The sequence below is a fragment of the Vigna angularis genome, chromosome 7 (genome assembly GCF_016808095.1).
Source record: "Vigna angularis cultivar LongXiaoDou No.4 chromosome 7, ASM1680809v1, whole genome shotgun sequence".
Classification (NCBI taxonomy): Eukaryota; Viridiplantae; Streptophyta; class Magnoliopsida; order Fabales; family Fabaceae; genus Vigna; species Vigna angularis.
The window spans coordinates 22619625-22632596 of NC_068976.1; the positions used below are offsets into that span (position 1 = coordinate 22619625).

At 31.5% G+C, this 12972-nt stretch overlaps 1 protein-coding gene and 1 pseudogene across 11 annotated transcripts; one reads left to right on the top strand and one right to left on the bottom strand.

Moving 5' to 3' along the window:
- Positions 1–656: 656 nt before the first annotated feature.
- Positions 657–1549, top strand: LOC108336542 (putative pectinesterase 10; annotated as a pseudogene).
- A 4073-nt stretch (positions 1550–5622) lies between these two features.
- Positions 5623–12773, bottom strand: LOC128197765 (zinc finger BED domain-containing protein DAYSLEEPER-like). Of its 11 annotated transcripts, XR_008250592.1 has the most exons (7): positions 12548–12762; positions 11433–11477; positions 10407–10469; positions 9416–9579; positions 9015–9334; positions 8805–8918; positions 8191–8410 (listed from the first exon to the last, which is right to left on the bottom strand). XR_008250592.1 is itself a non-coding variant. In XM_052880484.1 (6 exons), exons 2-4 carry the CDS (start codon positions 11041–11043, stop codon positions 9275–9277), a joined length of 861 nt encoding a protein of 286 aa, XP_052736444.1. In that variant the 5' UTR covers positions 11044–11477; positions 12548–12773; the 3' UTR covers positions 8191–8410; positions 8805–8918; positions 9015–9274. The 11 variants fall into 11 exon arrangements, 1 of the variants encoding a protein (XP_052736444.1); XR_008250587.1 differs by lacking the exon at positions 8191–8410 and adding exons at positions 5623–6307; positions 7358–7401 and having other exon boundaries at positions 9416–11477; positions 12548–12770; XR_008250584.1 differs by lacking the exon at positions 8191–8410 and adding exons at positions 5623–6311; positions 7358–7401 and having other exon boundaries at positions 9416–11477; positions 12548–12770.
- Positions 12774–12972: the final 199 nt, after the last annotated feature.

The window sequence follows — 12972 nt, forward strand, 5'->3', positions numbered from 1 at the left end:
TTACTAAAAATAAATAAATAACTTGATTAATTTCTCACTTTATACACACAACCACAGACTATTAATATAATCATGTATTACAATTTTTTATCCTTTAATTATTTACATTTTTTTGGTAAATCTTATCCTTTCTTTAGATATTTTAGGAAAAAAAAATGCATTATGTAATTGTTAAACTCATAACTAATTATAGAACTTATTTGTCTAACTTTTTACATTTCTTTTCAACTGTTCCTTTTTAAACAAAGTTGATGTTATTAATTATCGGATCAGAACTAAAGTTTTCTTTTAATAATATATAATATAATAATTTAACGTAAATCTTAATTTTTTTTATAGTTAGTAACCTCTCATCTTTCATTTATTTCCATCATTTTTATTTTGAGAATTCTCAAATAAAAAATAAATAAATGCTATCAAATAAATATGTTTAGGTACGGTGAAAACATTGATTAGTCTAATGACTAATGGCTTTTGTTGTAATTATGAGTGATGGGAGTGGGTAGAAACGACCTTAGAGTCTGTGAAGTGAGTTTATATATCAAATACACAGCATTACCTTTTGCTAACACTGAAAAATTTTCATGGAGATGCTTCATGGAACTCTCTTTTTTCCTCTCCTATTGTTTCTTTACTGTTCTTGTGGCGGTGCAGCCATGGATTGTTCGGGGAACAAAATCGCCCACACCATTGTAGTTGATCAGCAAGGCAAAGGAGATTTCACAATAGTTCAAGCTGCTATTGATTCCATACAGGAAAGCAACTACCAATGGGTCAAAATTCACGTAAATCCTGGCAAATACATGTAAGTTTGTAACTTCTTCTTTCTTTAATACTTACATTAGCCTGTTTAAAATTAAGGTTGTTATAAGTACTTATATCAGTAAGTTATATATATATATATAGAGAAGGTTATAATATCGGAAGATAAAGCATGCATCTTTTTAGAAGGGCATGGAAGAGAGGTAACCACCGTAACATCAAGTGGGCACCACCGCGCTACAACCACCCCCACCGTTGCATCAAGTAAATACAAAATAAACGACCACTTGGGTGCTACATTTGTTTGTGTTCCCTCCAATATAATTGTCATCGGCATTATCTTCCAGAATTCGTATAATCTTGTCGGGTCAGAAACCATTGAACCTGCACCAGCAACAGCCATATACGGTGACAAATCTGTGTTCATTAAGTGTGGTTTCGAAAGTTATCAAAATACTCTCTTTGATGCACAGGGTCGTCATTATTTCAAAAATTGTTACATTGAAGGTGAAGTTGACTTCATTTATGGCAACGGTCAATCTTACTATGAGGTTATATTATATAGAATGCTCTAATTTTTATATTCTTTTGAATTAAATGAAAGCAAGTATATACATTTATTGATTTTAATTATTTTTTTGACTTGTAGAATTGTATCATTAATGCGACGCTTGGAAAATCTCCTCCAGGTTTTGTAACAGCACAATCTCGAGGATCAGAAAAAGAAGACAGTGGTTTTGTTTTCAGAGGAGGTTGTGTGATTGGAAATGGTGAAGTGAAGCTTTGAAGAGCTTATGGAGCTTATTCAAGAGTTATATTTTATGGAACATATTTATCTTCCGTAGTCTCCCCTCAAGGCTGGGATGCTTGGGGCTACACTGGCCAAGAGTAGGACTTCATTCATCCTTTAAAATCATAAATCGCGGCGGCCGCCCCTACCTACGATAAATCGCGTCTGAACCTGAAAAGAAACAAGGGAAGAAGAGATTCTCGCCACCACCTTGCTCTGACCTCGCCATGACCTCACCATGCCTCGCCGCCACCTCGCCATGCCTCGTCGTACTCGCCACCAACGTTAAGTTGCTTCTGGATTTCGCATGGATGGATAAGCAAGGGGAAAGCGAATTTGGATGCGTGCTCTGGATGTTGCAAGTGAGGGAGTAGTAGAGGATACCCCTTTTTGCATTTCGAAAGGTTTATGCCTCAGGTCAGAGGATCGAGATATTTGCAACGTTTATGCCTCAGTTGGATTAGAGGACCGAGGTAGTAAAAAATTAACCAGTTTTAGGTGGGATGTCGTGGCAGAACATTAGGTCTCGATTTTATTTTTAACCGAGTTAATTTGGTTTTTATGCTTCTGTTATTTTACAACCGAGACATATAAGTTTGTCGAAATTGCGAAAATACCACCACTTTTACATATGCTTCGATTTTCTAAAAACCGAGACGTATGACTCGTGTTCTTATCCCTATTTTGTACTAGTGAGAAGAGCAAAACAAAATGCATGCAAATTCAGATGATCAGACTCTGCCTTAAAATTCTGCCACCATGTTTATCACTATCACACTCGTATTCACCTTCTTAATATATATAAAATTTGCACGTTACAGTTGTATAAACTAAATACCATAAAAATCAAAAGAAAAAGAAAACGTGGTTGGTGGAGTATTTTGAATCTTGAAGACATACAGTAAATAGATAAACATGCATATGTATTATTGAATACAAATTTATATTATCAGACTCTTCCTCACAATGTCTTTATCATTGCCACACTCTTATTCACTTAAGTTATATTCGTTTTTTTAATCAAATGTATCACATCGGATGAATTATAATAAAAATCAATGTTTATAAACTCGTATTAACAATAACAATTTGCTGAGCTAGGTCATGCTAGCTTGTAACCCAAATGGGAGTATTAAGATAATGGTATATGGTGTGGGCTTGTACTGACATGGGCTATGGAATCTAATATGAATAGAGCTTCCTGCACCTTCGACTCGAGGTATGACATGCTTTCCATTCTCAGCCTCTAAGGAACAGGTCGGACATTGATTTTATGCAATCTATGATGTGTGCATATTAATCACCAATCTGGGTCCAAATCATAAACTCTTATCTTTTTATGATTTTTTATGTATTTCAGAAATTGTACTAAAACTGTTAATTTGTAGAAGACATATCTCACATTTCGTAGTGGATTAGAAGCTTGAAGCTCAGTGTGTCTTTCGGCTTCAAACACCAAGGCTTCAATATTTTCTAACTTAAATTGTTAAACTCATTTAATTGGTGTATGAACAAACTCATCTAAGTAAGTTACAAGATTTATTTGATCAGTATAAGAACATACTTGTCTAATGTGTATTCTTAGACTCATATAATCAATATATCGAATGACTTATCTAATAATTTTTACCGTATTCATCTAACTAGTATATGAACATACTCATCTAAGGTGTATTCTTAAATTTGTATAGTGTTTTTGTGTTATACTCTTGTAATCTGTGTATGAAAAAACTTATCTAACGTGTTGTAAGATTCATCTAATCACAGAATAAACCCGTCTAATGTAATATATATTATAAGGCTTTTTTAATTAGTGAGTGGACAAACTCGTCTAATGTGTATTAATAGATTATTCAAATTTGTGTATGAACAAACTCGTCTAATGTATTAAATAGATTATTCAAATTAATAAAACCAATTCCATGTTTAGATAACACTAAAACAAGTGGATTAAAATTTAAAGGCGTATAATATCCTAAAGATTTATGCAATGTAGTGGATAAAATCAAAATTAACGGTGTACTGTAAAAACTATTTAAAGTATACCAAATTAATGTCTAATTCATGTTAGCCGAGGAGAAAATATTTAGAGTTTATATATTTGGAAGTCAAACAATTAGAATAATACAATATGATATAATTACTCTTTTTAAGTATTTGCATTTCTTTTTTATTACGTTTGTTATCAATAGAAAAAGTAAAAATATAGAAGAAACGGAGAAGATAATATATGATATTTGGTTCTATTGTTAGCAAGAGGAGAAGGAACCCATCATTTTGGTGAGAGCTTGTAAAAAATATATAACAACCATGTTCGATCTATAAATTTGTTTCTATTCTTATATTAAAATCTTAACTATTTACAAAATATCACATTGATTTACTATTCTAAGTTACTACATTTTTTTAATTGTTTAAAATATATATAACTTATACTTCTCAAAAGCTTAGTCTAACACTAAATAAAAATAAAGATTATATATAATTTCAAATACCATCCAGAATATCATTATCATTTTATTAATACTATATTATTCTGTTTAATTTAAGAAAAAAAATTAAGGGTCAACAATAACAAAAAAAAAAACAGAAAAATAATGTAACCTATCTCTTAGGTAAGAGGAAGTACATATATCCCAAATTATAGTTATCTCTTTCCTTTGTGATGACAAAAAGTCAACTATTTAGTTAATTTAGCTTCAAATGACTTATATGTTATTGAAAAACTTTTATAAATATTATAAATGGTTAACATAATTGATGCACATTTACTATTATTCTTAATTAAAATAATATTTTTTTAATTAACTTAATGAATGTCATTATAATTTTCATTTAAAAATAAAAATTCACTATTATTAAGTTTTCATATTATATCACATTTAGACTTCCAATTTAGAGAAAAATTAGAAGTTAGAAAAAAAGAAATTAGAAGACAAAATATAATAAATGAATTTAAATGATGCAAAATTTAAATAAGAAACTAGGGAAACTATAAAAATAATATATATATTAGAGCCACTTGACAAAGAGTGAAATCTGAATTATAAAAATAAATATTAGACAAACTTAAGCGAAATAAAGAAAAAGATAAAATTAAAAGAGTGATAGATAGAATGAAGACGACATACATGATAAGTTACATAATAAAATTATTTATCCTATACTATTATGAAACTTTGTTACGTATAAGCCAATTTTGTTTTTTCTTCTATTAAATACATGATCCTTTTGGGTTGTTGATTTAAGTGTGGACTTTAAAAATCATTTAAGGATTGGGTCTATTTAAAATATTTGTATCTTCATAATTATCAATACAATTTCGAAATCAAGAGATTCAAATCCTCTACTTAAAGGATATTATTAGGTTTTAAAATGGATGAGATTTTTTATGCTGACGGTATTGTTGATATAAACTAAATACCATAAAAATCAAAAGAAAAAGAAAACGTGGTTGGTGGAGTATTTTGAATCTTGAAGAAATACAGGAAATAGAAATGGATTAAATATGTTTTTGGTCCCTTAACTTTCAGCGAAGATTGGAATTAGTTCCTCTTCAAAACTTTGACCTAATTTAGTTCCCAAACTTTAGAAATATGTGAATTTAGTGCTTTTAACTAAATTTTGTTAGGTTTATTTGATGTTTCAAGTGCGTTTCATGATAGCATTTGAGTTGTTTACACCGTTTGATACATTTTTGCTTCAATGTTCACTGAAAAATGCATTTGAAACATCAAATAAAGTTAACAAAATTTGGTTAAAAGGACTAAATTCACACATTTCTAAAGTTTGGAAACTAAATTAGTCCAAAGTTTCGAAGAGGGATTAATTCTAATTTTCGCAAGTTAAGGAGTCAAAAACATATTTAACCCAATAGAAAAACGTACAGATGTATTAGTGAATACAAATTTATATTATCAGACTCTTCCTCACAATGTCTTTATCATTGTCACACTCTTATTTACTTAAGTTATAATCATTTTTTTAATAAAATGTACCACATAAGAGGGATTATAATAAAAATCAATGTTTATAAACTCGTATAAACTATAACCATTTGATGTAAGGGATATATCATATATATTCAATTCATATCTTAAATGATAAATCTTTTTTATTTTACTATAGTTCTATGTTCTCTTATAACAATTCATATATTTTAGGTGTAGTCTATGAACTCTTGTGTAATGAATGATTGTTTCGTATTTATAAATGTCTTTTCTATCTATTACTAGTAATCTGTTTCTGATCTTAAAGCTTACATGTTTCCATTAAATACCCAAAATCAAGTCATGAACGTCCCCATTACATGCAAGCTTTAAGATTGGAAACAAGAATACTAGTAATAGATAGAAAAGGCATTTATAAATATGAAACAATCATTCATTACACAAAAGTTCATAGGCTACATCTAACCCTAATGGAGAACCTAAAGCTTACAAACATGGAAGATGGAAGAAGAAGGAGATCCAAAGGAAGAGGAGGAGATGTTCCCACAAGCTCCTCGCGCCCTCCATGAGCTCTAGACGTGAAATCGCGCCTCCAAAGAACTAAAGACATTTTCTCTTTCTGCTTAGTGAGTATATATACTGCCCGAATTCTCGCTTAAGCTAAATTATTCTCGCTTAAGCGAGAATAATCTTCTTAAAGAAGATAGTCATTCTCGCTTAAGCTAAATTATTCTCGCTTAAGCGAAAATGACTTTTAAATCAATGACTTCCTGGATCACCGAGGCTCTTCAATGTAATGGAGGATCTTCCTAACATCGAAATACATCAAAAAAACAAGGGATTAGAATATTATTTACGTAATGTAGCTCAAAATATAGATAAATACTAAAACTAAATAAAAGAGAAGATTTAAGTAAGTAATAAGCTAAAGAAGAGTTGATTTTGTTACTAAAATTATGCTTAGATAATGGTAAGAATCTTTTTTTTGTCCGGAACTTCTGTCAGCCTACTTCAAGGCATCAAGACACCATTTTTGCAAGGGATTGCTTCAAATGTGTACGTTTAGATGACTAGGAGTAGTTTTTCTTTCGTTGGAATTGGATGTAATGAACTCACTGTGATGTAATTTTCCTGTTCAATATATCGTTTTTCCTTCATATGCTCTCTCTTGAATTTACTATCATTATATGTAAATATAATGTTATTTGAATGTCTCTGATTACCGAAAAGTAATTTTGAACATGAACATAGATAGAGCACCTAAGTGATTTGGGATCTAGGGATAGACTCAATAACTTGGTCATTTTTAGCATCGGATTTAATGCAAATTGTATGTTAAATGGACTAAGGGATTAGCATTTTGATATATAAATTTAGAACTAGTTGCTAAGGGATTAGAACTAGTATGCCTTGATGTAAATGTTTGAATGAAATAATGATATATTGTACAAAGTTTTATTTCATATGATTCATGAAACCCAATTCCAACAAAGTTTCTTTTAAATATAATTCCTTGCACACCAACTGTTTGATAAAAATACCAAAAAGAGTTTCTTGTGTTTTTTGTACACTTTGATGTCTAATTGAGTTATAAAAGGAAGAATTGTCATGTGTTGCACAAGTCCCTTGGGAGAACGAACGATAATTTGAACTTACTCTATATTACTTGGAATGATTTGGTATACTTGCCAAAAAGTTATCAAGTTTTTGCAGTAAATGTAGTGTTTTGTAAGTGGGCTCGGATGATAAAGCATGCATCTTTTTAGTAGAGCAAGAAAAAGAGGTAACGACTGTAACATCAACTGGGCACTACATTTGTTTGTGTTCCCTCTAATGTAATTGTTATCAGCATTACCTTCCAGAATTAGTATAATCTTGTCGGGTCAGAAGCCGTTGAACCTGCACCAGCAGCAGCCATATACGTAAAGCTGTGAATTTGATTCATGATCTCGGGGTTAGTCCTAATCCACTCTTGAAAAAACCCTCTCTTAAGAAGCCCTTCAAATGGGAACCAAAAAAAATCCCAACCCTCAAAAACCCCCTCTCAAGGGTGTCAGGGTCAGTTAGAACTGTCAAGTCAGCCCCATTAACAAGATTTGGCCCTAGCCCATGTGGGTTGGGGCCAAAAAAGCCCACAGGGCCAAAAAAAATCTTTTATTGAAAAAGCCCCTAGGGCTAAAAGCCCCCAAAGTCCTATGGGTCAGGGCCAGCCCATGGACCTTTTTTTTACAAAAATTTATGTACAAAAATATAAAATCATCATATCAAACTATACCAAACAGATCACTCACACAAGGCATTATGCAGGTACCAAAGAATAAAAAATCTAGTCAAATCAATCCTGCATCCTTTCTTGGTACATGGATATCAGGGAGCAGCCAGTTAGTACCAAGAGAAAAACATCACCATGTTTCATCCATCAATTACTACTAAGATAAAAATAAACAATGTTTCATTTGTCAGATTCAGTACAAGACAACACCAGAGTCATTGCTCATTGACATCTAGAGATGTTTCTTCTCCGCAAGCTTTATCAACACAACATAAGTATACCAGTATACCATGCAATAATCATGAACAGAATAGAGTTCCAGTTCAAATCCTAAATTGAGAAACCGAAAAGTTATCCAATAAGTTTGCTCTTCTACCCATGCGAGAATGTGTTGGTATATTTTGAAACATACTGTCTGTTAGAACAGAGCAATATTAAAAATTAACAGATGAATTGTAGTTTAGTGAAAACAACTAATAGAAACTCAATCAATAAAGTCCCATTAAGAAGTATGTGCGTTGTAACACCACATAATATTCACATCCATGCAAGTAAATGGTAAACCAACAAGCAACAAAACTTGATGTTTGAAGTTTTTGAGGCTTCTTCAAACTCTCCTTTAAAAGCCATCTCCAGCTTCAAAATAATGCAATATTAAATCAAGATTAGCTTAAAATGAACTTCCAGCAATCATAAAATATAAATATTTGCATTATCCATAGAATTTGAATCCTACACCAAATGCGGGGATATCTTAGAGCATTTAATCTCTTCCCCTATACCAACTTTCAATTTTATTCTTTTGCATTTTCAACTTCTTTGGATATTTTTATGAGGGCATCATAAAATATAAATATTTGCATAGATAAATCATTACAGCAAGAGAATTTCAGGAGGAACCAAAACCCTTCCAAACCATTCTCACTTCAAAAACAATCAAACGCAGTTAATCATAGAGTGACTCATTGATTTTTGGAAAGCCCAAATCAGTGACAACATGGAGAAAAGGAAATGAGTGAAAGGGAAGTACCTGAGACAAAGTCAAATGAAACATCATTTATTCAATGTTGAAGACTTTCAACATCTTCTAAAAGGTTAGACTCATCAATTCTCTCATGACCAAAAATATCTTCAACAATTTCATCTATCACAAGAAATTGAAATAGAATCAAACAACTAGTCTATATAATTAATCATTTTAATATAAAGTAATTTTAAAATTAATAACATATACACTCACCGCTAGGATTTTCAGAAAATCCATATAGCCAATTTTGAGTACAAATCAACATTTGCACATGCTCAGGAAGAATGGAGCTTCTATATTTTGAAAGTACACGCCCACCTTTGCTAAAAGCTGACTCTGATGCCACTGTAGTAATGGGAATACTAAATACATCTCGAGCCATTATAGACAATATGGCAAATTTTTTCTCATTAGTCTTCCAATATTTGAGCACATCAAAATCTTCATTGTCTTCATCATCATCTATTGTTGGTTCATCTAAATAAACATCTATCTCGTTCTTTCCAACAATAGATTTTGTACATTTTAAAATCCTACAATGCATTACATATTAATTATCAAAACAAAACTAGAAAAACTGGAAAAAAAATGAACACTAGACATAAAATGCTTACCGAAATAATCCTTGATCTCTTAAACTTTTTCCCTTCAGTATTGGATTGAGACATCAAGATGGATTCAGTAGGTGATTGAGAAAGAGAAACACCAGGGATAGAAAAATTCTTTACATATTCTTTAAATAACCTCTTGAACTTCTCTAACACTTTCTTTGTTTTCTCTGCATAGGTTAGAGGATCCAAAATTTTATAACAATATGTTATAAAATCAACTTTTAGTCGTGGGTCAAGAATAGCTCCAAAAGCTAACCCAATACTATACTCCTTCCAATACTTTTGAAACTTTTCTTTCATATTCCAAGCCATATCCTTTAAGGTGAGATCTTTATTCAATAAATTCTCTTCAATGATAAGCTGAATTTTCCAAATTTGCATAAAATACAAGTTTGAAGTGGGATAAGATGAACCAGACATCATGTTTGTAATCTCATAAAATGGTTCTAAGAATTGACATATTTTCTCCCCCCTATTCCATTCCTCAAAAGATGGACAATTTTTATAATTTCTATCAACCACTTTGAGAATTTCAAAAGGTTTCTTATATTTGATTGCACTTTCTAGCATTAAATAGGTTGAATTCCATCTTGTAGTCACATCTAATCTCAAACCCATACTCATATTTATGTCAACATCACTAACACATTCTTTGAATTTGAGAGTTCTTCCATCTGATGATTTAACATACTTAATACTCTCTCTAATACTATGGAGTGCTCTGTCAATCACCTTTAAACCATCTTGAACTATCAAATTAAGAGTGTGAGCACAACATCGTACATGAAAAAACTCACCATCACATAATAATTTCTATGAACACAAAGATGGCTTTTTAAAATGTCTTGCAAATTATTATTGGCAGAAGCATTATCCAGGGTAATTGAGAAAATTTTCTTATCAATACCCCATTGCTTTAGGCAATCAAACACAACACTTTCTAGTTCAACACCTCTATGTGGTGGTTTCATTCGACAGAAGTTAAGAATCTTACTTGTCAATTTCCAATTTTCATCAACAAAGTGTGCAGTTAGGCAAATATATCCCTCAGAAGTAACTGCAGTCCAAACATCAGAGGTTAAACAAATTCTATTAGGAATCTTAGACATGATTTGCTTAACTTTATCCTTTTGTTCAATGTATTCCTTTTCCACATCTGATACAGTAGTGTTCCTACATTTCATGTCAACATTCGGATTAATGTATTTTATCCACTCCCTGATTCCTTCATATTCAACAAAATTATAAGGGAGACTATGTTTAATTATGGCTCTTGCAAGTAGCTTACGATGAATCTTTTGATTGATTTTTCGTGTCCCAAACTTTCCTTCTTGGTAAAGATTCATATCCACATCTAAGTTTGCAATACTTCTACACGCATTGACATGTCGACTTAAATGTGAAGTTCCATAATTATTTTTAGTAACAGGGTGTTTTCCAACTTTGTAGTTATTGCCACAATACTTACATGCAGCCTTTTCAATGCCATCCTCATCTTTTCCTATTTTTGTGAAAAAATTCCAAATATTTGAAACTTCCTTTTTATTTGTGGTAGCACTTTCAGATGGACCAGGAGTTTCAGATGCAAGATCATCAACCAAAGTTAAAGGGTTACTCTTAAAGTGGTCCATACTTAAGAGGCAAATTTAAGGCAGAAAAAGGGGAAGACAAAAGATGCCCAAAATAGATCCAAATCATGTTATTAAATATGAACCAACTAAGTTTAAAGGTCACAAAATCACTATTAAAATCATTATAGCTAACAACATAAAGCATAATATGAAAAGACAACAACATATTAAAATCATGATATTAAAATTATTTATCCATATATGAAAAGACAGCAACATAAAGCATAATACCTAATATGAAAATTCAAACAAAAAAATAATGTTATCTTAATAAGAAAAAAAGAATATCCCACCCATTCAATACTCAGAATGCAGACTGCAGGAGTTCAATAAAACAAAAAATAAAACAAAAGGCAGATAAAACAAAATGGATCATTAGTAACTTTTACCCGTTATGTTTTTATCCCGTGAAGTAGCAATCCAAAATGCAATACCTGTTAATAAAACAAGCAGTGTATTGGTTGTCCGCGTTTAAAACTTATAGGTAATCAACAAACACAATATTTAAAAAACAAAACCAACCAAAGGAGAACAATAGCAAATTAACAATATAATAACATGAAGGAAAAAATTACTAAATTTATTGAATTTGAAATGATAAAAGTTACATTGAATAAAAAGAATATTTCTTCTTGAAGCTTAAATTTATAATGCAGTATCATATAACTCTTCCCTAATGAAAATGACACATCCACTTTTCATTTTAACCTATATTCTCTAGCCAATTTCAAGGTTAACCACTACTCACCCCCTCATAAAGTTATGTAAATATCATTACACAATCTGGTTTTTTTCCATCTGAAAATGATATTTGGATATCATCTAAGATATTACCGTCCTAAGATATCAAAAGTGCTCATCACTTCACACTTATAACATATCAAACCCATTTTACTGACAAGGATTAATAAGACCATTTAAGAGATTATATTTGCACATTTTATGATCCACTACATTGAATTCCTGCCAATCAAAGAAGGGAGCTGAGAAGAAACTTTTTTTCACCAAAATCCTAAAGGGGCAACTGAGATAATGGTGGGTCCATTTTGTATGACACTTGGTTTCCTAATATCCATGCACCAAAGTTGCAAATGAAGAATGCTACGCATACAAACAAATTTTTACATACTTTCCTTCAACAAAAAAAAAATTAAACCCTTGACCTTTGTCTTAGCATTTTCTGTTATCAAACAAAATCAATATCCAAGAAAACTTTATGGGAACCAGTTAACAATTTTTATTTAAAAGCCACAATTTCTGACACCATTTGTTTGAAAATTCTCAAAACATAATCAACAATTAGCACTTTGATGGGAGAGACTATATATTTATATATCTATACATACAACTTTGTTACTTGCTTAGATAAAAAAAGGGAAAATTAAATTCTCAGAAAAGGAATCTGTAGGGGTCTCCAAAAGTGATTTGGTAGCTTATGAATCATTGATGAAATGGGACATAACAATCTTTAGAAAAAACACGAAAGTATTTGAAAGAAGCTAACCTTGATTCTTCTTCGTCGTCTGTACCACCGTTGTCGTCAAGAGCTGTTGTTGACTCTACTTTGTGTTGTCGTCCACCATGCGCCGCTGTCTTCCGTCGACTTTGTACTGTCGTCTACCTATGCTACGGTTGCAAGCTCTTAAGCAAGTGTTTGAACAGAGAATAATTCAGGGTCAAAAGAAAAAAAATACGTTGTTTGGGGCTACAGGGCTAACCCGGCCCTAATTTAATCATAACCCCATTTTATGGGGCTTTTGGGGTCAGGGGCTTTAGAAAAGCCCCCTAATACATGGGTCAAAAAAATGGGCTAAATGATGGGAAAGGCCAGGGCTGGCCTTGGGGCTAAAAAATATATTGACAGCTCTAGGGTCAGTGTGTTAAGGTGGGTTTAACCCTACTAAAAAAATTTTGGAAACTAAACCTCAA

Excerpts from the sequence above, each read along its gene's own strand:
- LOC128197765 (XM_052880484.1), bottom strand. The coding sequence starts at position 11,043 with ATGGACCACTTTAAGAGTAACCCTTTAACTTTGGTTGATGATCTTGCA. Across the intron at positions 9,580-10,406 it reads TGAAAATTGGAAATTGACAA|AGAAAACAAAGAAAGTGTTA; the intron begins GTAAGATTCTTA and ends TAACCTATGCAG. Across the intron at positions 9,335-9,415 it reads AGAGATCAAGGATTATTTCG|GATTTTAAAATGTACAAAAT; the intron begins GTAAGCATTTTA and ends AATGCATTGTAG.